The sequence below is a fragment of the Canis lupus genome, chromosome 37, assembly GCF_011100685.1.
Source record: "Canis lupus familiaris isolate Mischka breed German Shepherd chromosome 37, alternate assembly UU_Cfam_GSD_1.0, whole genome shotgun sequence".
NCBI lineage: Eukaryota > Metazoa > Chordata > Mammalia > Carnivora > Canidae > Canis > Canis lupus.
Window position 1 is genome coordinate 2,318,435 of NC_049258.1, and position 24,847 is coordinate 2,343,281.

Below are 24,847 nucleotides of genomic sequence, written 5' to 3' on the forward strand. Positions count from 1 at the left end.
GAGAGAGTCTAGTGAATGTTTCCACGGTTTCCACCTGCTTCCAGAGCTCCCTGTTTCAGGCCCCACTGCTCCCTGGGGATTGATTCTTGGTCGTCTTTGCTTTTCACAGTACCTGAGTTCCCTGGCACCCTCAGACTCAACTTCTCCTTGAGGATTATTGCTTCATTATTTTAAATTCTATTTCTCTCCAGACCTCCAGCCTCATATGTTTACTTAGATGTTGATGCCCTTGAGCAAAGCAGGGGAAAAAAAACCAATGAAGTAGTCTCCTCTTCCTCATACTGAGGAAACTTCCCATCAGTTCTCCCCTTCTCTTGGCATTCATAATCTGATCAGTTCTCAAATTTGGTGACCTTTCATCTCCTGAATCCACACGAAGTCTGTTTCTTCTCTATTGCAGTCACCATCTGCAACATTCAAACCTCATTGTCCTCTGTTTGGTTAATACCATATTCCATATCCATATTACCATAGTTCATATTCCATAATACCATATTCCATATCCAACATCATCTTGCCTAGGATTCTTCCTCTCTAGCTTATTCCTCACTTTGCTGCCAGTATTTTTTTTTTTTAAAGATTTTATTTATTTATTCATGATAGTCACACACAGAGAGAGAGAGAGAGGCAGAGACACAGGCAGAGGGAGAAGCAGGCTCCATGCACCTGGGAGCCCGACATGGGACTCGATCCCGGGTCTCCAGGATCACACCCTGGGCCAAAGGCAGGCGCCAAACCGCTGCGCCACCCAGGGATCCCAGTATTTTTTTTTTAAATAAAGAATATGACATCATTTAAGATACCTCACTGTACCTCTATTGAACAGAGGACAAATTTTTCCTTTCCTTGCTAATGAGAAAAGAGACTTGTTTGAAGCTCCAAACCACTATTCCAATTTTAGTCCATTTATTTCTCCTTCTTATCTATGCTTTAGTCACCCCAAACTATTTGCTTTCCCTAAAAATGCCTGCTTATCAAAGCCTTTTTGCCTTTATCAGTGCTGTTCCCTATGTTTATAATCATCTTTTGTCTCCTCTGCCAGGTGAACCCAATGCAACCACCTTCTCCGTGACACCCCTGACTTGTATTGACAGTCATCGTTACTCCATCGGCTTGAACATCTACTCTATTACATACGCATCTCCAGAATGCGTATTTCTTATTTCTAGAAAGGACTAATTATACCTCTTCCCCAGGCAGGTTGTGAGGAGATAAGTCAGTGTGTTGTATATATATAGTAGATGACACAAGGTAAAAAAAAATGAATATGATTTTCTGTTATTTTGTTTCTACTTTAATACCCCTAATGCTTTATTTTCTATTTGTTGTAGAAAAAGTTATTTGAACAGTCATCATTTAGTATAAGAGTGCTTATTAGAGTAAGAGCCTCTCTGAATTTAATGTTAGAGAGAGACTTGGGTGTAGTCTGCCTCTGAGTCCTTGTTTCCAAAAAGAAGAAAAGAAGGAAAGAAAGAAAGAAGAAAACATGACCATGCCAGTGAGGAACAGATGGCCCCTCATACGATGCTCACCAATTAAAATTCTGAATCCAAATAATTGACTAATAACAATCTCTTTAAGACACTGCATCTTCCACGTGAGCAGATATCATGGGTCTCACGTTGTTTTGTTGTAACTCTTCTCTGAAGTCCTGGGTACCACCATCCAGAGAACCAGGGCACTTTACTTCAAGGGTGTCACGGTTAAACTTACGTCACTTGATAGTGTCTGCAAATCTGCAAATAACTGGCACTGTTCTAAGCTTAGAATTTATTTTGATGAAAAAAAAAAGAATTTATTTTGATGAACTTGGGGCACTGTTGTTGACTGTAGCAGGAGGATTCTGAAGAGACACTGTACTAATCTGCTAATCATTTTCAGGATTTCATTCTATTTATGCAAATTCGGGGGGAAGTCATTGTTTAGCAAGGACTGAACACTTCAGTCTGTGGCTTTTTTATATGTCATCACTGTCTAGGTTATAGATGAGACTCTTACCTGGGAGACATTGAGATCACCTATATAAGACCTGTGATTTTCACGTAAGAACACTAAGGCTAGCTGTCAAAAAAAGAAAAGAAAAAAAGAAAAGAAAAGAAAAGAAAATGAAATGAAAAGAAAAGAAAAAAAAGAAAAGAAAAGAAAAAAAAAAGAAAAGAAATCTAACCACTTGCAACAAAGTGGATGGAACTAGAAGGTATTATGCTAGGCAAAATTAGTCATTCAAAGGAAGACAGTTATCAGTTATTTCACTCATATGTGGAAGTTAAGGAACAAGACAGAGGATAGCAGCCAAAGGCAGGGAAGAATAAAATAAGACAAAATCAAAGAGAGACAAAACCATAAGCGACTCTGAACTCTAGGAGAGGATGGGGGGATGGAGTAACTGGGTGACGGGCACTAAGGAGGGCACGTGGCGGGATGAGCAATGGGGGTTACATGCAACTGATGAATCACTGACCTCTACCTCTGAAACTAATAATACACTGTCTATTAATTAATTAAATTCAATAATAAAAACAAACAACAACAACAAAAAGAACACTAAGGCCCAGGGAGGTTATGATCAGATGCAGGAGCTGCCACAGGTCTCCCTGGGCCCTATAATGGCAATGACTAGAATCAAGGATGCAGTAAATTTCAATCCTGCAATTTTCCCACCTGGAAAATTGGTGGAAATGCCTCCCTTATTCAAAGATACCAGAATCCATTTTACGGGTGTTAGCAGAGGACACAGATAAAAGAGGGGAAAAAAGGGTGAGTTATACTAGCTTTAAAATTATATTAGATGTGAAAGAAAAGAAATGTTAAAACTACTTAAGATCAGTAAAAAATCTGACTTGCCCATTTTAGGGATTATGACTTTCATATTAAGAATAAAGGATGAGATGTACCATCATAGGGTTTAAGTTTCTGATGCTGAATCCTATCTTCCTATCATAATTTTAATTTAATTGTAATTTTTTCAAAGAACAAAATGGTTGCATTTTGATGGTTTTATCAGAAAAGTTTTGCATTAACTTCTTAATTTAAAAAGGCTTGTTTTTAACCTTTTGGAAATCATGTCCCAAGACAGGAATATTGTGGTGTTTTTAATGAAAGTTATTTACTGCAAGTTAGATGGTAGTAGAACTTGCACCAGACACAAAAACCCCAGATGTACACATTTTCCATTAAGCCTGGGGAGACACTGAGCATTGTTAATTTGCTGGTGAGAACTCTGGCCCTATAGCAAGATTTCACTGCCTCTTATATATCTGACAGTTTCAAAAACATCCTCTACCCTAATGCTCTAAAAACACAATGCGAAAGGGAAATGACCAGTAATAGACATTGGTAGTCGGGATAATATGACAAATTGGATGAACTGACAGGTGGGTGATGAATAATTTTAACATGACCCTAAAAATAGTGAAAGGATGTTTGCACATTGACACTTCTTTAAAGGCAGATGGATATGCATGACCTGCGTTTTCAGACAGGTGTCAGGAATATTGATGGCTGGTATGGGAATGATCATTTTCTTGGCACTGTGGCAGTAGACAGTTTGCATGATTAATGATGCATCTTAGTCTTTTTTTTTTTTTTTTTGCTTCTAGGGGCAGAAAGGGATATGAACTTTTGTCACCCCAAGGGATGTAAGAATTTTGCCTGAAGGGTAAGGCAGGAGAGCTTCATTCACCTAAAAGCACCAATTTATTTGTTGGGGGGGGTGAAGACATAGTGAGATAGACGAGTGATCTTGGCATCCGAGATGACGGTTCCTGGTGGGATGATCACAAGGCGCTTCTCACGGACAGGGCTCTACCTCAGGGCAGAGAAGCCTCGCACAGCCGTGGAATGTGGAGTGTGGGTAAGCCCGGGCTCTGGCAAAAGCTCTGGAAGTGAGCTGTGGCTCTGGGATGCATCCGATCACATGCAGCGCGAGTGAGGATCCAGGACCACTCAAAGAACACAGCCGAAGGCCGAGGCAGGAAGTAAGAGGGGAGATCATCTTCCGAATGTTTGAATTCATTTCAGGTTTTCGGAGACAATTTTCTGATCCAGATCAATTCAATATTGTTCCTAAATCCTGAACCCAGTGAGAAAGAGCTTTTCTTTTCCAAGAATAATACTGTTTGCTCAGGTTTTTAAAATGTCACATAGAACAGTGAATGAACTATGCTATTTCAAGCCTCAAAATTAAATACAAAGTCTTATAATAGTTTGTAGATGCATTCTGCTAAACCCTCAGTAGCCTATCTACTAAAAATATCATGGTAAGTAATGGTAAATATAAACGACGGAGGCAAACTATGAAAGCTTTTTTTCTTTATCTTTTTAAAGGGAAAAGGGCAACCATGGGAATCAAGACCCAATGCGGTGGGGTGGGGGGCGACTTGTTTATTAAAAGAAAGCATTTTTTTTTTCTACTGAGAGTTATTAGCTAATAGATTTATGTGATTAAGAAAGAAGGCAGTTTATATCTACAAAGAAATTTAAATACAGAATAGAGGCTCATTTATATGAGAGGAAGGGAAAGGGTGAGAATTTATTCTTCATGAACACAGTGGACTCATGGTTTATTTTTTTTGTTTATACAGAGAGATGACAAGAATTACAACTTAAAACCCCTCCTTTGCCTTTCTAGAAATATTTATGTATTTATTGATGAGGTAGGTAGGTAAAACTCTTAGTAGGTAAAACTCATAGTCAAAACGTGAGAATGATGGAGCGTGTCTTATCTGGAATAGGCCCTTAACATTTCTAACTCATGCTTTTAATTGGCATACTGCTACATTCAAATTCTGTAATAGAGAATTAACAGGGCTAAATAACATTACCTTAGAATAGTACAATTTTTACTCAAATTCTGAAACATTCTATACATATTGAGTACAATGAACTCTTCCATTACCTAGGCACACATCAAGCGTTCGGAAAAAAAAAAAAAATCATTGTAACAATATGAATGGTTGCTCCAAATAGCCCTTGTGCATTTGGAAAATGGGAGTTGGAATAAGGCGTAAGCCAATCAGCCGGGAACAGAACTACCTGGGGCATAATTCAAAGCTCTAGACATAGTCAAAAGAAGATTGAGTCAAACAGCCTTGTTATTTTTTTATATCACTCAATTAATAGATCCATATGCAGAAATAGAAAAAAAATGGGAAATCTAGAAGCTAAAAATCTTCTGTTTAAATTTTGTTAATATTAGATCAGATCGTGTTATCCAAATTAAACAATTATTTCAACCCGAAAAACAATTAAAACTTTGATGACAAAATGAAAAACATGTTAGAATAGGTTTTTATATTCCAATGATAATTTTTTATAACTGCATAGTGAGTCACATCTCACAAAAGGGCTTTCTTATCTAAAACATGTGAAAAAGGCAGGAAATATACAATCTTCACTTTAGAGATTCTCAGAGAGGCTAGAAGACTCTCCCAGATTACGTAACATTTGTGAATTGAGCAGCTGGGTTTAGAATTTAGGTCTGATATCCTGTCCAGGGTGTTTTCCACAAAATCAAAACATTTCAGTAGGGAATTATTAACCGAATAACTTCCAATAAATTGATTTCAATAAATGGATACTTCTAGGTTATTTTGTTCATCCATTCTAGAAAGATTTTCTTCACCTCTCTTTCTTTTAATGATTAACTTTTGGCATAAAACGAGTATAGATGAAAAAAAAAAAACAAACCAAAAAACCCCAAACTGTTCCATCTTTCAGAGAGAGTCTGTTTCCCAAAAGAACATCATACATTCTTAAAAAACATTAACACAAATCTCTCAGTCAATTTACTTACTAACTCCTCTTCCTTAGGTAGGGTTCTGTGTTGGTATAAAGGCCAATGGTGCACATACTATATGGATTGGTAGTAGGATAATCTAAGACAGAAAATAACATTGCTCTGAAAGTTATTCATTTGTTTCAATACTAAAGTAATTACTGTAGCAAGGACTTGCTCATTTATCATTTCCTGTTGTCTCTGCTATTTTTTCAAGTTGTCTTTTTAAACAAATATCCTCATTGTCCTTGTTACAAAACCAATAACTTTATTTTACTAGGGAGATAGCAAATGGGATGTGGTGGGGTTTCCTCCCCATTCCAAGGAAGGTCTGTGCCCGGGAGCTTCTAAACCGTGCTGCCCCTTAGTGTCCTTCCCTGAGGGGTGCGGCACCGTCGGGCTGCCCACTGGGTGACATGGGAGAGACAGCTTCAGGTCCCCTCACCGTTTCAGCGACGGAGGTTTGCATGCACACCTGCCATCTCATGTCATACCACGCAGTTTGTTCCGCCAAGAGCACAATTTTAGTCCTAAGAACTGCTGCTGGAAACTTTAGGAGATTTTAGCCAGTTGCTTTTAAACAGATTCTTATGAACCAAGGTTCACAGATATTTATTCTGTGAAAATGCCTGATAATAAAAAGAAGCTTGGAAATAGTTGCTTTTTGCTTCTCAGAGAATATCATTAAAGATCTTTCTTTTTTTTAAAGATTTTATTTATTTATTCATAAGAGACACAGGGAGAGGCAGAAAAGCAAGGCTCCCTGTGAGGAGCCCGACATGGAACTCGATCTCAGGACTCTATAATCACAACTTAAGCCAAAGGCAGATGCTCAACCACTGAGCCACTCAGGTGCCTCATTAAAGAGCTTTCAGACAGGTCAGCAATTTGGCCAAAATCTGTAAGGAACAGCTAATGTGAACTAAAAGGTGACACAGCTTTGAACAGCAGAGCAGGGACCCAGGTTGTTAGAATATTAGTTAAGAATAGTGAATATGAGATGAGGGGCCCACTTACGGCTGAGACTTTCCTCAGTCACTTCTGATAACTAAGAATATGACTTCCTTTTTAGCTAGACGAACTTTTATTATTCCGATAGGTCTTTTCAGAGATAGATATTCATGCTTATTTGTGAAACTTTTCTATTAATGGAATAACTGTTATTTTAGAAAAAAAGAATGTGTGTGTTTGAAGCAGTGAGATAAAAGTTTGTACTAAGCCAATGATCCTTGGTCTGGGATTTTATCTCCTTTTGGAGGAGAACTGAAAAATGCTCTGGACTTCATAGTGTCATTTAGTTTCTCGAACCCATGTCATATGTGCTTTACCATAATTTCTAACACCATAAAGCAGGGTTTTCAAACGTGTGCACTATTGGCATTTTGGCTAGATAATTCTTTGCTGTGGAGCCCTGTCCTCTCATGGTGGGATGCTTAGCAGCATCGCTGGCCTCCACCCACTAGATGCAAACAGTACCTCCTGTCTCCCAGACAATCAAAAATGTCTCCAGACATTGTCATATGTCGCCCTTTTTGAGAACCTCTGTCATAAGGTAATGGTCAACAACTTTCCCTCAAGTTCATGATTTCTGAACTAAAGCTATATACTTGGTTGTAGAATCTGAAATCCAGAAAAAAAGGAATATTATCAACAAGTTTTACTCATGGGAGAATTTAGGTTCCGAGAGGCTAAATACCTATTTAAGTTTCAAGTTCTCTTGCGCGAGAGATGAGACTAAGCCACAAGTTTCTGCATTGCTATTCCAGTCTCTTTCTTCCATAAAATGATATTTGTAAGTCATGTGCTCTGAAATTCAATTGGAATTAAGAAATAAATATGATTACTCATATCCTTGGAGCATAGTTTTGTGGAGCATTCAAAACAGTAGATAACAAACATAATTTCTAGTCGATTTTGGAATAAAAAAAACGAAGTAATCTTATTCCAGTGGGATCATTTTCCTGATGATGATGATAATCATGATTATAATAATATATAATGATTATACATGAGGATGACAATTGGTTTTCTTAGGGTAGCATCACAGTTAGCTGTGTTTCCAAAGCATGTACCAATTCAAGGCCAAAGTGAACAGCTAAGAAACATGCTAAATTGTAGAAGGCAACCAGCTTGAAAGTGAGAGTACTTGATAATCTACGGAGATAACTGAGAGTTAATCGTTGCTTATCACTGCTGATGGGGCGTTTCAGCTACTATTGATTGTCCCACTACTTCTGGATGACAACGGGGATACTTTCCTAAATCGACCACATAGGCAAGCTCCTCCGGCCTACCTGTTAGGTCCTCCTCACGCTTTCAAGCTATGTTTCATTAAAAAATCAGAAACTAGACCGAAAGTACATGTGCCAACTGTGGGGAAGGATGAGCTGCTAGGGATGTGGGGACGGGAGTGGGATTTGCTCAGAGATTATTTCAGACAACTGGAAACCTCCAACTTCCCTGGGGCTCTTTAAATAACAGAAAAATAAATAGGAAAAAAAACCAGTGGTGCAAGATTTGTAAAATAATTGTGACAGTACATGAACAGTCAATCTGCAGAAGTGAATTTGGATGTGTACTGCCTGACAAAACACTAATTGCTTGTTGGTTTAAACTCTGTAGACTAATAACATGCTCTTTCTGGAATACTTAATTTCTGTAGGACAAATGGAGCTTGTTTTTTAAGCTTCATTTTCTGAGTGATTTCTAAACATTTATTTAAAAAAATTTTAGTTAGACATTTATTTCCATTATTAAATGAATTTTTTAACGAAATACTCTTGGGAGTAGTTTTTGATGTATGGCACACACAGCTCTGAATCTTAGAAAATGTAAAAGAAAGTGGAGAAGCGGTGGATTTTTTTTTTTTTTTTTTTTAGTGTCCTGGAATATATTTTATAGGAATTATTATGTAACAGTATCAAACACTGATAATGCATCCACCACTCTTTGCAGAACTCTCCATCTCATTCTGTGTTGGATAATTAATAAATCCATCCTATTTGTTTTATGAAATTAAACATAAATCACCATAAATGACATTTGTTAGCATAAATGCTACAGATTATCATAGTAAACCCCCAAAATATCAAACTTTTCTAAGATTTATTCATTCTTCTTTGTTATTGGTCAGATGTCTCTGGATTAATATGTTAAAGAATGGGCTTAAAAGTTAACTTTGTGTAAAAACTTTTGTATGTTTTACAGTGAAGAAGGACCTACCAATCCAATATGGCTAATGCTGATACTCTGTACTAATATTATCATTTCTAGGGTTATTGAGGGAGATCCCAGAGGATTCAGAAGTAAGGAGAACAAGATTGCTCTGTACTTTTCCAGAGCACCAGAACGCCTTAAAGTCATGAAATGCTTCTGAGAGAACAGGCCTAACTTGATCCTGATTAAACTTATTGCACCTGGAAAAGAGGTAGATTAGACAAGCATTAGCCAGAAATGGAAACTCAGTGTTAGGTAAGATCTGATCCTGGGAGAGGATGTGCTGGCCGAAGGTACGTCTCCTGATTTGAGGGTAGGGGTATCTTTATTGTGTAGACATTTGCATCTTAGCTTGATACCTTAAACATTTGAAAAATAGATCTTCTGTTCAGGCTCCCTAAGTGACCTCATTATGATTGGACTTCTCAGAGAATTCAACTCTAGGAAGAGAACGCATTGTTCAGGGGACCCAAGTCCTCGGGGTAAAGCCTTCCCATGGCAAATCAAGACACAGACGCTGAGTTTGGTTGAGTTCACTGCTGAACCACAGCTTACTCTTGCTGTGCTGAAAATTTAGATTTCTAAGTCTACAAGTCCAAGAGCTTTATAATGAATTCAGTCGATGTCCAATTCCTGCCCTGTCCTGTCCCAGTTGTCTCTCTCCACTGAATCACCAAGTCCATGACATGCTGCCATTGTTGGTTATCTATCCTTGACTAGCTTATCTTTCTGCCCCCAATTTCCAACCACTTCCCAAAGCTCACCAGGAACTCTGCTCTAAGGTCAGCAAATTCCTCCTCCCATCTTCAGAAGTTTCGCTGAAATTCTCATCTCTCTTCTTAACATCCTCAAGTACCAGCTTTCTCCTAAAATACCACATCCCTCGAGTCTTCTCACAAGGTGGCCATATGTGGGATCCTCCTCTTCTGTATCTCAGGACTCAGAGGTGAGGGTAGGTGTTGACCTTCTTGGTCCTTATTACTGTTTTCAGGTTCCTGGGCCACCTCTCCCCTCAAGCCTTATCACCAATTTCCATACATTGTTATGCCTGGAGTTTGGCTCACAAGTCAGATTCTCTTGATTACATCTGAGTTCAAACTAAAAGTCTAAGCAATTTCTAAATGAACAGTTAGAGGGAACAAGCTGTGACCCATGAAACAAGTAACAGTCAGTGTTTAGAAACACAATTTTTCCGAGAGATTTTAGTTTCACAGATACTTAAAAATATTTTTAGTTGATTATATTTGTACACAGTCTCAAATCATCAAGATGTGAGAACTGAATTTTTAATGTGCTCGATAATGTGGGTTCATATATTTGAAGCATATCAGACTCATTAACAAAAGCAGCAATCAAAGTGCTCCGGATAGCTCCTTTTTTTTTTTTTTTAAAACTGCTTGAATTCTATTTATTAGTTTTATGGAAAACAGTGTGTCTTGAGATTATAGAGAGCATTTGGACATAAGCTACTCTTCTTTGAACTTCTCACTCTGCCCATACTTATACCACTTCTCCTAGGAATGGAAATAACAAGCTTGAGGGGAAAAAGGTAAATTAAGGTGGAGAATTATGTCACTTTCACTAGTGATAGCCAGACGTTTGAGTTCCACCAGTTTTTCCTCTTTGCCTTCTGTACTAAACAAAACAACAAATCTAATCAAGGAAAGACAATTCTTCCTTGATGATTAGTTTCTGCTGTAAGCATCTGTCCTGACCTTGATGCTCTGACTCTTAATGGTGTACGTGCGTGCACGTGTGCAGACTGATGTTTCATAAACACTACATTTTCTGAGTGGAAACAATGTTTTGTATAACAGATATTAATTCTTATATGCCACATTCCTGTTCTTTTTGCTTGATGCCTTCCCATCACTCTGATCACGGATTATGCAGGTTTCTTTTAAAAAATGAATGTGTAGGTCCTTCATACACATACCCTGGGATATAAATGACCAATTTTACAGGTGAAGTGGAAAACAAATCTAAGTGATACCATGATCTGGAAGTTTCTTTCTTTCTTTCTTTCTTTCTTTCTTTCTTTCTTTCTTTCTTTCTTTCTTTCTATTTCATTTTTTTTTGAAGTCCTTTCAAATCTTATATCCTCCTACTAAATTTCTATTTGAATCTCATGTTCTCATAATCTGGTAGTCTTGTTATTTTATTTTATTTATTTTATTTTTATTTTTAAATCTATCTATCTTTCTTTCTTTCTTTCTTTCTTTCTTTCTTTCTTCTTTCTTTCTTTCTTTCTTTCTTTCTTTCTTTCTTTCTTGTCGTGTTATTTTAAAGTGATCAAACTGTGCTGTACATAAAATCATGTCAACTGGAGGAAAACTGACAAGTTAGCTATGTGAAAACTTAGACACATCAGTGTGCTGAAGACTTATAAATGGTAAGTACTCAATAAATACTTCTTTATAGATGAATTAAAAAGTCAACCAGAATCTCCTGAAGCAAGTTCTTCTATGACTTGAGTTACAACTTGAGTTGTAATTGTAGGAGTTCATAAATGAAAATATTTGTACAAAAACTCTGAATAAGTATCAGAGTTGGACAGACCGTAGCCCATACAATGAATTATATTTCCCATAAATTTTCAATTGTCAGACCAAAAGGAAAATAATTACAACAGCTGGCTTACAAGTTTCTTGCTAATATCTTACATAATGTCTTTTAATTCAAACTCTAACCCTGGGGAAGTAGGCTTATTATGTCTACTGAACACATGAAGAAATGAGGCTCAGAAAGGTCAATTAATTGGCTCAAGGTTAGATAATCAACAGCATGGCCAGTGTTTAAACTCAGCCCTGTCTGATTTTTAGTGACCTTAACCACTAAACTGGCTGCCACATCTTCATGAGAGAGAAAGGTAGATGAGTAACACCTCAAGGTGAACAATTTGTTGCAGGAAGGAGCATTTCCAATAGGAAAAAGTGTACATAAATGATGCAGGATGCATTTATGAACTGGGGCATAAACACAAAGTTTTCCAGAGTGTACCAGGGCCCAAGGCAACCCTTCAGTAGGAAACCTTCATCTGTATTGCAAATACTATTTCTGTGTTTATCTATAACCATGAACATAACATAATATTACAGATGACTGGCTACATGATTTTATGGGGAAAACAATGAAAGCACAGAAGTTCAAGAGAGCAGGAAAAACTGTGAGTTAGAGTTCATAGAAAGCTTTATGAATTTTGCAGCACTCTAATGTAAATCCCAGAGGGGAAAATACTTGAATTGAGATGCTTTCCCTCAGAAATCTTGAGAAAATCTTGACATCTTAATTCATTTCCTGAGCTTAAATATTCTAGGCTAGTCCGGTGGCACTGTAATAGCCTGGGCAAACATTTTTATTTATTTCACTGTTGATACCAATATTTGTGCTACAAGCTGCTGCCTACATTTGCTGCTATTTATTTCTTTCCTACAGATCAAATTATTGGCCTAGACATAACATGCTTTCTGGTGAAGTGTTCCTTGTGTTCATGAGCAAATGGAAAAAAGCTTCCCATTTTAAATGCAGATTTTTTTTCCACATGACTGAATTAATTCATGTTATAAATATGATATGTAACCACTTGATATTCATGTCGATACATATATAGTGGAAGAGCAATCAAGGCAAGCAGCAGACAAATCAAGCAAGTGCTATATTTGCATGGGTGGTGGTCAATGTGCCAAAATACCGTGTCCGGTTCTGGGTTAAGCACTTGGCCTTTCGGACCTCCAATTTTACTTCCCCCAGTATTTGTGACCCTGTTTTATTGGATTGACATGAGAGCAAATAAGGTAATGTGAGTGGATCTTCGTAAACCTAGAAAATATCACACATACGTTTTCTATTAATGTAGGATTACTTGGTAGCAAACACTGTTCATTCTCTTTGGTTTCTCTTGTCTGCGTGGGGAAACAGAAAACAGAACAGTAAAATCTAAGACTCAAAGAGCACTTGTAGGATGCTTGGGAGAGAGAGACAAATCAAAGAGAGGAGTAACTCTTTGGAGCGTTTTACAGCAATGCAGACGATTTGGTGAAACATTTTTGAGTCCAGAACACTCAAGGGGTTAACCTCTAAGGTGCAGAGTGGGGCCAAAGGTCTCAAAGAATGTTAGGCAGTGACACTTCTCCCCTGGTCCTATACCATTCGCACTCTGCTGGGTTCTGGAATTAGTGATGATGGTTTGAACCTTAGCTCTATCACATACTCCTTTTTTAGTTAATCTCCTTGAACCTCCATTTCTCACCTGTCAAATGCATATAATATCTTCCTCACATTTCTGTCACCAAGACTGAAGGAGACAATATATGTGAAAAGCCTTTGTAAATTGCGAAGGCCTTCTACAGAGAACAGGTTATTATGACAATTCACTTAGACTAGATACCCTTTCAAGATGTCAGTTTCCTCTTAGTGTGAACAAATGAATCAACGGATAATGGAATGTATGGAATTTGGTTTAAATGTATATTTCCGGTTTCTCTCTTTCATCTTTTAGAACTGAGCTTAATTATCTAAATTATTGCTCAAAGATAAGGAATAGGTTTCTAAAGAGAAAATTTCCTAAAAATTTAAGACTCCCTAAATGTTACAAAAAATGGCAAATGGCCACAGTATAATGCAAATAAGAAGACACATAGACTCCAAGCACGCTTGTACGTAGACTCAGAGCTGACTCTGGCTCCCTCTCAAGGCTGGAGACCACTCAGGGCTAACTTTTCTCATTAACTGCTAATAAAAGCAGGGGAAATTTCTTTTCCCCATAAATATACTATAATTTAACAAATTTTTTAATCTTTATTCCGGCTTTCTGACTGTTCTGTTAATCCAGTTCCTGTTAAACCTGTAGATACATGAGAAAGATCAGCTGAACACATTCTCCCTCATAGCCATTTCCCTTAGTACTCTGTGGTTTTTATTTTATTTTTTTCCAATTTGGAAATATACATAAATATAACTCATTATGTAATCTGCCACAGAAAGACTACCATTGACTTACATGTATTCTAATGCGATGCTCTGGAATCTTATAAAAAAATGTTATGAAAAATCCCCAGCCATGTGAAAAGCCCCTTGGCATATTTTATAAAATCACTATTGAAGATATTTATCCTATTCTGTGTTTTCCAGCGATGAGAAGATCTATGCCAAAAATTTCTTTTTAGAGTTTAGCATTAGAGAAATTATGTGTTTGGTTTCTGAACTAATTATTTATTTATTTTTAATCAGGCAGGCAATGAAAACCTAAACTCCATTTTGATAGAGACCTAGAATGATGTATTCACGTTTGCAAAGCCCAGTGGAGTGCATATAGAAGGCACTCTAAATATTTGCTGAATGAATTGATCCAATCATATTTTCTCTTTTTACACTGGTTGCAAGGAAGCTTAGGGCTAAATGCAGTAGCTATAATAGTCCCTGTTGCTGATATATTTATTCTCCTCTACAGTTCTGCTTTATGTTTACACTCTCTCTTTAAACAATCTCTTTGAATATATTTTAATTATAAGCCACCACAAATCCTTTTGGAAACTGGTGCAAAATGTCATAAAAGAAAATCATTTATTTTCTAGATGATAAAAGACAAAATCGTTTAAATTCATGGTTTGTTTTGCTTTTCGTGTGTGTGTTTATGTGCATGTGTATATTTTACATCTAACATTTTATAAAATTAAGTAAATTTTCATTGGGTAAAATATGTAGCTACTTTTTCTGAAGCATGATCAGACTTTTATACAAAAAAAACAACATAATCAGAAAATACACATACCAGATGAAAAAAAAAAAAAGAAAAGGTTGAACTTCATTTTTTTTTCATTCCAAGACATGAGGGGAACTTTTTTTAAAAAAGAAAATGTTGCAGATTTCAAGAGGCGTAAAACATTTGCTATTTATAAATATGCTACTTACAAAAACTTCCAGAAGGGAAGTTTAATATTAGCATTTTGTAACAATGGAAATCCCTGAAAGCTCCAGCTCTGTGGTTTTTATAAAATTTTGTTCTCTGAGCCTTTCTGCAAGTGAAGAGAAAGACCTACATCTAAGCTCGAGTCTTTGATGAAGGCAGGATGACATTAAGTAGCCTGTTCAGCTTATCAGACAGAAAGTCTGTCAATCAGCCTTGAAACAGAGATCCGAAGCTCTCGACTCAGGCTCACTAACGCTTTGGGTCTCATTAAAGGAGAGAGGGCCAAAGAGAGACCCAAGTCAGGCACAACAGAAAGTAATGCTGGCTGGCATGATCTGGGAAATTCCTTGGTTTCCTAGAGTCCATTTCAGGTGTATCTTGGAACTCATGGCTCTGCACAAGTCCAGACACCCTGCAGTCTACCTCCCCTTAGTCTGGTTGGGGCATGGCTCTCTTTGGTTTTGCTTTTGTGTGAATCGGCCCTTGCTTGCCCTTCCTGAGGTCTCTATTTTATAAATGATATTGAATATGAGATGCAGCATATTTATTTTTAGATTTAGGCCCTCTTTAAATTAATTCTCATTTTTTTTGTAATCAGAAATGTGTGTTTTTGTACTAACAGCTTTAAGGTAGGCTCAAAGGGGAAACATGAGGGTGTCATTAAAGGTTTTTAACCTCTAGTATTAACAACATCTAAGAAAAAATGAGAGTGTGTTAAGACCAGTACTTCCCTCCAGTGGAAGCATCCATGGATGTTTGTCTAACAAGGGAAGTGACTGTGACATTAAATGAGCTTGTGAGCACATAGCAAACTTCTAGGAATGTGAGTCACACAGTTTCTATTTTACCTCCTTGGGGAGGTTTGAAAATGTGAAACAGAAATTAAGAGGACAGTGACATACTGAGTCTCCATTTGGTTCCTTTTATGTTTCCAAAGTTTGTATCCCAAAATTTATCATAATGCAAATACTATTGAGAGCCTGGAAATATTGAGGGATGTGGCTATTATTTAAATAATGTCTAATGAGGGGTATACTTTGTATTTTCATAAGATTACCAATGAAGATAAAGACATCTAAATTAACTTCCATGGAGTTTTAAAGTATGTAATCAGTGCTTAATGACAAATTGTAAGCTTCAATTGACATTACCTTTTCCTCTCTTAAGTTTGGATTTCAACAAACACATATTTTTAAACTTTACTTTTTTTTTTTTTTTAAGATTCCATTCATTTATTCATGAGACACACACACACACACACACACACACACACACACACACACACAGAGGCAGAGACACAGACAGAGGAGAAGCAGGCTCCATGCAGGGGGCCCGATGTGGGACTCGATCCCGGGTCTCCAGGATCAGGCCCTGGGCCAAAGGCGGTGCTAAACCGCTGAGCCACCCGAGCTGCCCTGAACTTTACTTTTATCTTAAAAGTTTTTCTATGGAGTTTACTAGATAGATCTGATGTCAAACTAGTAGACTTAGGACAACACTGAGGGTCTGAACAGTTCATTTGCATTGATTTAAAAACACATTCTCTTTCCTTCTCATGTTCAATAAAGTAATAAGATAGGAAATAATGGCAACTAAAAGCATTGACCCTGAAGGTCAGAAATTACGTTTGAAACAAAATTCAGATACAAATTGTTTTGGAATAAAAACTCAATTTCCAAACTTTGTAATGGGCAAACCGTAAATAGGTAATATGAATGCCAATGAAAACAGTTATAACTGTTTAACAGTCAAAAACATTCCTTTAAAAAACAAAAACAAAAGCTCTACATATCATTATCAACATCAATAATTTTATCTTTATAATACTAAATTTTAGTAAAATTTAGTAACTTACTAAAGTCATATTTGCATACCCATAGATAATTTCTCACCCTAGAAGCATTATATTAGATATAATTAGTTCTCAAAATAATATTCTATAGTTGCTAAATAAAATTTACTTCTTTAAAAAGATTTTATTTATTTATTTGAGAGAGACAGAGAGCACAAGGCGAGGGAGAAGGAGGCCCCTGCTTAGCCGGGAGCCTGCTCAATCCCATGACCCTGGATCATGACCCTGAGCCAAAGGCAGATGGTTAACTGACTGAGCCACTCAGACACCCCTAAAATTTACATTTTTGTATAAATGCTTGATAAAATTCTGCAAAAGTCAGAAACTACACTGTACTTGTAAAATAAATTATTATTTTAAGAATAAGTTACACATACCTTTTAAACTTTCCACTTAGAGAGATAGCCTGTATTATTATTTGTAGCTGTCCTTTCCAGCTCTTTTAGAAACCAGCAAACTTTTTTATTGTTGACTTTAATGAAAATTCAAAGAACGTTTGCATTCATTACAATATACTGCCAAAACTGCATTAATTTCCAGTGATGCCCATTAATTTGATAAATGTTTTGTCATTTGTACCATTTGCTCTGTCAAAACAAGTTAGTTATATCTTACTGACATTTTTGACAATTGCTTTAACTCTGGCAAAAAAAAAAAAAGTATTTTATTTGCTTCAACAAAAATTCACCATTGCCTATTGAAAGTTTGAAGAAAGCAAGAGGAGATTAGCACATGTCAGAAGTCTTGCAAGATTCAACTGAGGATCAATGGTAAAAAAATGATTCCCCCAGGACTCTTTTATGGAAGTGCTCACACTCTATAGTAGAAAGTATTATATGTACCTGCATAATCTGTTCTTGCAAAATGCCCATCTTCAGATTTAGTAGTTGTAGTTGTGTTATCTGTGTTAAAAAATAACAAGATTGATTAATTACTTCCTAAGCACCTAACGTCAAATTTATATTATTCCTCCAATAGTACCTTCACATCGATTAAGAAAGTTTTACAACGATAGTTCTAACCTACCTTTACGCAAAGACAGATTTACATCAATTTTTTGAGAGCGAAAAATAGAATGATATCAGCTTTCTAGAGTTTGGGACAAAGAGAAGGTTCACAATTATAACAGATAAGGTGGATAAAAGAATAACAAGTCAAAAACCAAGAAAATGTTTGTTTCTGAATAAGAAATGAAACAGAACATCTCAGTACATCCTGCTTTAAAAAATGTACTTGAAATATTTCTATTGAATCAATACATAAACATGATGTGCTTTGTTTTTAATTTTAGGGTTTTCTAATAAATCCTCAGACTCTTTGCTAAAGATGATTTTGACTTTTTTTTTTTCCTATGCAAGGAAATGTCTGCTGAATATTGGCTTCTGTGTTACAGCATTGTGAAGATACAGTCCCTTTATGTAGAAAAAGATATGGGCTGTTGCCGATAGGCCCTCAAACGTCTACAATCACCATAAATGCCACAGTAGACTCTACTATCCATTATAAATAAGAACTGTCTCCAGAAATGAAACAGCTTGCCTAATAAGGAGTTATCTTCACTTTTCATTTCTATACTAAGACTAAAAACATTCTTTGAAATGAATTTTGGTACAAACATTACCTTGACATCGACCCAACGACATGACTTCAATTTTCTCCTGTTTCTGACATGATGCTTCTTTGATTTGACATGCATTATCATAAGATTTCCCATCAGAAGCACAGAGGGGATTGAAGTTGGTTTGAGAACAGTCGATGTTGCACACACACCTAAAGGAAGAGAGAAATAAAAATGGTTGAAGGGGTTTAATTATATGGTGATGGATACTGACTAGACTTATGATGGTGATCACTTTGAAGTGTATACAAATATCGATTTATAATGTCATAGACCTGAAACTTATGTAATGTTATATACCAGTTTACTTCAATTAAAAAAAAAAAAAAAAAAGTAACATCGCCTTCGGCCCAGGGCATGCGTGATCCTGGGGTCCTGGGATCGAGTCCTATGTCGGGCTCCCTGCAGGCAGCCTGCTTCTCCCTCTGCCTGTCCCTGCCTCTCTCTCTCTCTGTGTCTTTCATGAATAAATAAACAAAAATCTTTAAAAAATAATGTAACATCAATAGCGTTGCTATCACATTATACCTAAAACACAAAGTGGAAGATTTGCTAGGTTGGCAGTATACAAGTTGGCAAAACTGAATTGCATCTTTCCAGGGAAGTTCCTTTACTTTTCTACCTGAGATGAAAAGAAGCACAGAACTAATTGAAAATAATTCAAAAGATTGAGAAATGGATTAAAAAAAAACGAAAAAGGAAAAACTCAGAAAATAATCATCAATAAATCTCTGCCATTGGAACTTTTAAAACATGTACATACGCTTGCATTGCTGATGCCTGCAGAATTTGAATAGACTGAGGTGGCCATGAAAGAGTCTGCTTTACAATTTCCTCAAATGGGCCCTTACTGGGTTACTTCTTTTCTCAGGATATTTGAACGGTGAAAGCATGAGGAAAATGATTCAGAGGACATTTATAAGAAAGTAAGCAAAGAGATTATTTGGAGTGGAATCAGGAGTTCTATTTCTTTAGCTGCAAGAGGATGCCCAGGATATGTGCTAAGCAGGAATCTTTGGTCCTTAACATTTTGGAGGGGCAGGGTTTGAGAATCAAATGAAAGGTATGGCTCTCTCCTCAGAAATACTCATACTCACACAGAACAACTTTCTCTTTTAAGATGTTATTTATTTATTTGAGAGAGAGAGAGCGCACGAGTGTTGGGGGGAGGAGGGGCAGAAGGAGAAGTAAACTTGCCTTTGAGCAGGGAGCTCGATGTGGGGACTCCACCCCAGGACTTGGAGATCATGAGCTGAGCCAAAGGCAGATGCTCAACGAGCTGAGCCACTTAGGCACCCACAAAACCAGTTTTTGCATAAAATTTCAGAGTGCTTGTGGGCCCCTTGATGTCTGTCCCGTGGACCCCTGTTCCCAGATGCATACTATTTTTTCTAATTCTGGCCTTAAGTAATAAATACAGTTGATTACCCTCATGATTTTTTTCTTTAATATACATAAAAAAATGGACATTAATTAGAATTAGGTTACCTGAAGTAGAAGAATTAGACATCTTAAAGCAAGCTTTAGATGACTTTTCCTATGTTCTTATAATTCTCTGTATTTTATAATCGACTTTGTTACTCAGAATATTTTTTATGTGTGTAAATATGTTATTGCCTTAGAATATAAACCCATATTTTAAATTTCTATTAATATTTACATTATTTTTCTAAATAGGTTATACGCTTCTCAAAAGTGGTGAAGCACACATTTTACTTCTGTAGATCTTACTTAGAGCTGGGCATATAATATAATGATTACAATAATAACTAGCGTACTACATGCTGGGTTCTTCCCATGCATTGCTTTATTTAATCTTTATAATAGCCATTTTATAGACCAATGATAGAGCAATTATAAGGTCAGAGAGCTAGTAAATTGTGGAGCAAGGACCACCTACGGATGTGTTAAAGTAACATACAGCCCCTTTCCTCTCTACCTAGGCTAGTACCGTAGGCATTAGAGTTTCCTCGAAAATTTTTAAATATAGCAATTTACTAGCAGGTTTCTGGGCCCCAGTGACTCTGGGGGTAGACCCTAGCATGCTGCCTTCTTAGGCAGCCAGCCTGGCACCAGATTCACTTCCTGGGAATCGCTGCTTGATCCATTTGTCGATTAAGTGAGAGAAGGTTCGTGTACACACCCGTGCTTCCCGGACTGCAGTCCTCACACCAGCTGTATCGGAATCACCTAGGTCTCTGTTAAAAGTGCTGGCAGAAATTGTGCCAATGCACTTAATTTTGAGAGGGCGGGGGTAAGAGAATTGCTTTGGGAACACTTGGTTATTTTTACTTTTACATACTTAGGAACAAATAGCTCGGATAGACGGTAACCATGTCCAAATGCTTAAGTCATCGAGGAGTGGTGGTTCCTAACCTCAGCCCACGTGTGGCTACTGAGCTCCCAACTGTTGCTACCTGGGCTGATCCCTGGCATCTGAAAGATCTGAAGTTGCAAGCCGCCTACATGTTCAAAAGCTTATGGTCCTTTTCACCATGCATTTGGGGAAGTGACTTTGTAGATCAGCCTTGTTCTCCTTAACCATTTGTAGTAAATAAAGAGATGAGGGGACGGACGTTGTATGTTTTTTGTTTTTTTTTAAAAGTTGGTTCTATGTACCTTCAAGCCAGTTTACTGTTGTGTTGGAGACTCTGGGGATTATCTCCTTGCAAGATACCAACATAATTATCTGTTACTAGCAGCGGAACACAGAAAAAGTTGTGTTTTCTCATCATATCTAAAGAGTAAATTATATATGATACAAGGGCTCTGCAGGTATCTTCAAATCATGTTTTGTATCTGAGTTTATTAAACTTCATTAGGTAGGAAACCATGCAGGATTCCAGGACCGTAGTCTGAAACTCTACTGCTAGTAGCTTTATGCTTTATATGCCGTTACTCCTTTCGTGATTCTGTCTCTATGAGGTATCTACTATTATTATCTCCACCTTACAGATGAGAAAATTGAAGCTTGGAGAAGTCACAAAGCTTGTGTCGGGAAGAACCTAAATTCCTATATACGCAATTTGATACCAGAACCTGCGCTGTTCTACATACTGTTCAGGACAATGAAAAACAAGACAGATGTACATTCCTACTATTAATTAATTAAAGGAATACCTTGGATGAATAGGACTTGAAAAAATAAGACTAGGTCTACTCTTGTATTTAGCATGATTTTATGAATCTAAGTCACAGTGACTCTTAGTCTCTGTCTTCCCAGGCAAGTGATCCAGACTTTTTAGCAAGATTGGGATGTATCAGTGAACATTCACTTGAAGACATTCTGAACTAACACCTGATTTTTAGAATGAATAACAAACTGACATGTAGTAAGCTAATCAGGCTACCTAAGACATCAATTGTCTAAACTATTTTATCCTTAACAAAATTCTGTATAAAGTTGTTTCTATTTTCTATAAAAATACATGTTTAGACACACACACACACACACACACACACACACACACTCACTCCAACTGACTCTAAGCTTTAGCACCAAATCTTTTGCAAGTTGCTCCTTCGAACCTTTTAAAGAGCCTGGAATTTTTGAAATTTCAGATTCATGGGGCAGAGAGATTTTTGTGTATTATGAGTAAATAAATTTGCGTGTGTGTTTGTGGACAATGGGCTCTGGGGCGGCATTTACTGCATTCTTTTTTTTTTTTTATTTAAAAAAATTTTTTTTTTTTTTACATTTTTTAATTTATTTATGATAGTCACAGAAGAGAGAGAGAGAGAGGCAGAGACATAGGCAGAGGGAGAAGCAGGCTCCATGCACCGGGAGCCCGATGTGGGATTTGATCCCGGGTCTCCAGGATCGCGCCCTGGGCCAAAGGCAGGCGCCAAACTGCTGCGCCACCCAGGGGTCCCCCATTTACTGCATTCTTAATGTGCCTATTCATTAGTTCATACCTTCACTTTCAGCAACCTTCTTAAGGCAATATGTCTTTTTTACCGTTGAATTCCTGGAGCCTAGTAGAGGGCACCATAGCAAGTCATCAATAAATAACTGATAATTGGAGAAAAGAACCGGGATATGCTCATCTAAACCCTCCCCTAACTCTGTGTTACTTGGCACCTCAAGAAGGCCACCTTCCTCCTCTACTTTGCGTCCCACAAAGGAGCCATAGCACGAGCCCTTAGCTACCTCAACGGCATCAGAGTAGTTGTGAAAGGGACATGTTTCACCATGCAGGTGGCTCCTTACACTTTGTGGTATTTGGGTGCAGTTTTTAAGAGCCAATATAATTTAAACATGGTAGTGACTTGTCAGTTTATTGCTGTTTTAAGCCATTGAAAAATACAGGGCACCAATAAAAAGGTGACAGAAATATCAGCCGGTGTAATGGTGAAATTGCAGGTCACTCTGTGCTTTAGCAGCTTATGTAAATTAATCCACGGTTTTTCTTTCTACAGCAATGAAAGGCAGATATTTTTAAAAACAGAAACTATCCCTTCTTCACTGCTTTTGGCGAATAATTGCATTATTATTCATTCTGAGAGGAGTAACTAGTTAATTACAGCATGTCACAAATACTTTATGTGAGCTGAGGATTTGTAAGGCTGAGGGCTGCATGGATGCCTTTAAGGGTTTTTGTGTGTGTATTTTCTTCCCTTTTCTTCTTTTTTCCAACCTATCTGTCTTTTGACATTTTGACACTGCGATTATATAGATCTCTTTTCTTCTAGGCTACAAAGAAAAAGAATCAGCCCTACTTGAAAATAATAATTTTAGGGGTCTCTATGTGGGAAATACTACTCTCTGAAATCCGTCAGAGAAAATGAACATTGACTGAAAACCTTAGTTCTCTGAATTGTAATAAAGAAGAGAGGCGTCCAATAATTTAAAAAGACCACTTGATGGAGTGAACCGAAATTATAGGAAGTAAGAGGTGGTATCCATGATGGCTCACGTGCATTTATAATTATCTCATGAATATTTTTTTGGGGGGGCTTGACATTAATTTAGTTCCCTGCCTCTCTTGAAATGGCTCTTCCTAAGGGGTTCTGCAGTGAGTGAAGGAAACCTTTCCCTTATATTTAGGAATGCCTCATTGTCCTCCAGAGTGTGAGGTTGCAAAAGCTGCCAGGTAGCAAATTACTTATTCATGTGGCTGGTTGGTGGCTGCCCTCGAATCTCACTAGATTTTGTTTCATCTATTAAACATGCCTGTCACTTGTTCCTCTCCCAAGGTCCTTGACTTGTCTATTCCAAATTTTGTCCATACAACATCTCTAATCAGTTTTAAAGCACGCAACTGTACTGCAGCGAGGATGGCTTTCTGGGTTGTTTTGAACCGTGGCTGGTTTGTTTCCCTCGAGCCCGTCTGTCGCTGGGGCCGTTATGCAGACCCTCTCTGGCCCGGCCAGAAAATGAGGTCAGAGCTACTGTCTGTGCTCTCTCCATCAGAACTGTAATGGAGGAGCTGCATTATACTAATAACAGCGAAAACAGTGTGCATTTTTCATTCAAGACTCTTGAGATACTTTCAGCCTATTTACTCATTGACTCTCATGGAACTCCTCTTGATGGAGCCTGATTATAATTATTTTGTCTATAAAGAAACTACAATTCAGGAATGACAGGGCTGTGAGGGAAAAAGTGAAATAAGAGACGTGAACATCCATTGAAAACAAAAACCCTCTAGACAGAGTCTGGAAAAGCATTGACTGGGAAGTAAAACTGCTCAGTCTACCATGTTGTTACTCCGTCGACATATGTGACTTTGGGCCCATACATTTTTGTTATTTGTTTGTTTCTGTTTTTAAATTTGAGAAGGGCTATCCTTTTAGCTTTGAAATCTAGGAGGAAGGGATAATGCTCTTCTCCAGACATACTACCAAGGACGACAGTTAAGTTTTCCAAGGGTGACCAGGATTGTTTTGTACAAGGAAAAAGCTTAGTTGCCAACAATATCTATCTCTTTATAAGGCGGTAAGGTATAGAAGATGTTCTATTAGATGGAAGGTCTCGGGAATATTGGGAAAAAGCCTCGGGCAATAAAGAGCCAACCAATGAGTGTGTGAATGAAGAAAAACTAAGCTGAGAGACCCCTCCTTGGGGTGGTGTCAGGACTTTCAAAAACAGAATCATATACTGAAAAAGTGGAACAATTTCTAGGTAAAAGGCTGATGACCATGTATGGAAATAACGTCTAATACAATAGAGGTAGATGGGGAACGTGACTAGAACCTGGAATTCAGTATCGGACAGACCTGTGTTTAACTGGGGCTTGATCCTTTACTAGCTGTACGGCATTGATCTCGTTATTTAACTTCCCTGAGCCTGTGAAAATGGAGATACTAACTCCGGATTGTGGGGATTAAGTGGAATAATGCACATAAATTCCTTAATAAAGTTTCTGAGAAGTTGTAATTACCTAATACATATTGGTCATCATTAACTCTTGGCTTAGTGGTTTCTAATCTTGGATGCAAAGAAAAGTCTTCTGTGGAATATTTCAACCTTGGCCT

At 37.4% G+C, this 24,847-nt stretch overlaps 1 protein-coding gene across 1 annotated transcript in view; it reads right to left on the bottom strand.

The window, feature by feature from the left end:
- TMEFF2 (transmembrane protein with EGF like and two follistatin like domains 2) overlaps window positions 1-24,847 on the bottom strand; it is a 222,134-nt gene that overhangs the window by 26,126 nt on the left and 171,161 nt on the right. The window contains exons 6-7 of the mRNA XM_038585208.1: window positions 18,374-18,522; window positions 17,595-17,654 (exon numbers count right to left, since the gene is read on the bottom strand). Coding sequence (XP_038441136.1) covers window positions 17,595-17,654; window positions 18,374-18,522 — 209 coding nt within the window. The remainder of the gene's footprint in view (window positions 1-17,594; window positions 17,655-18,373; window positions 18,523-24,847) is intronic.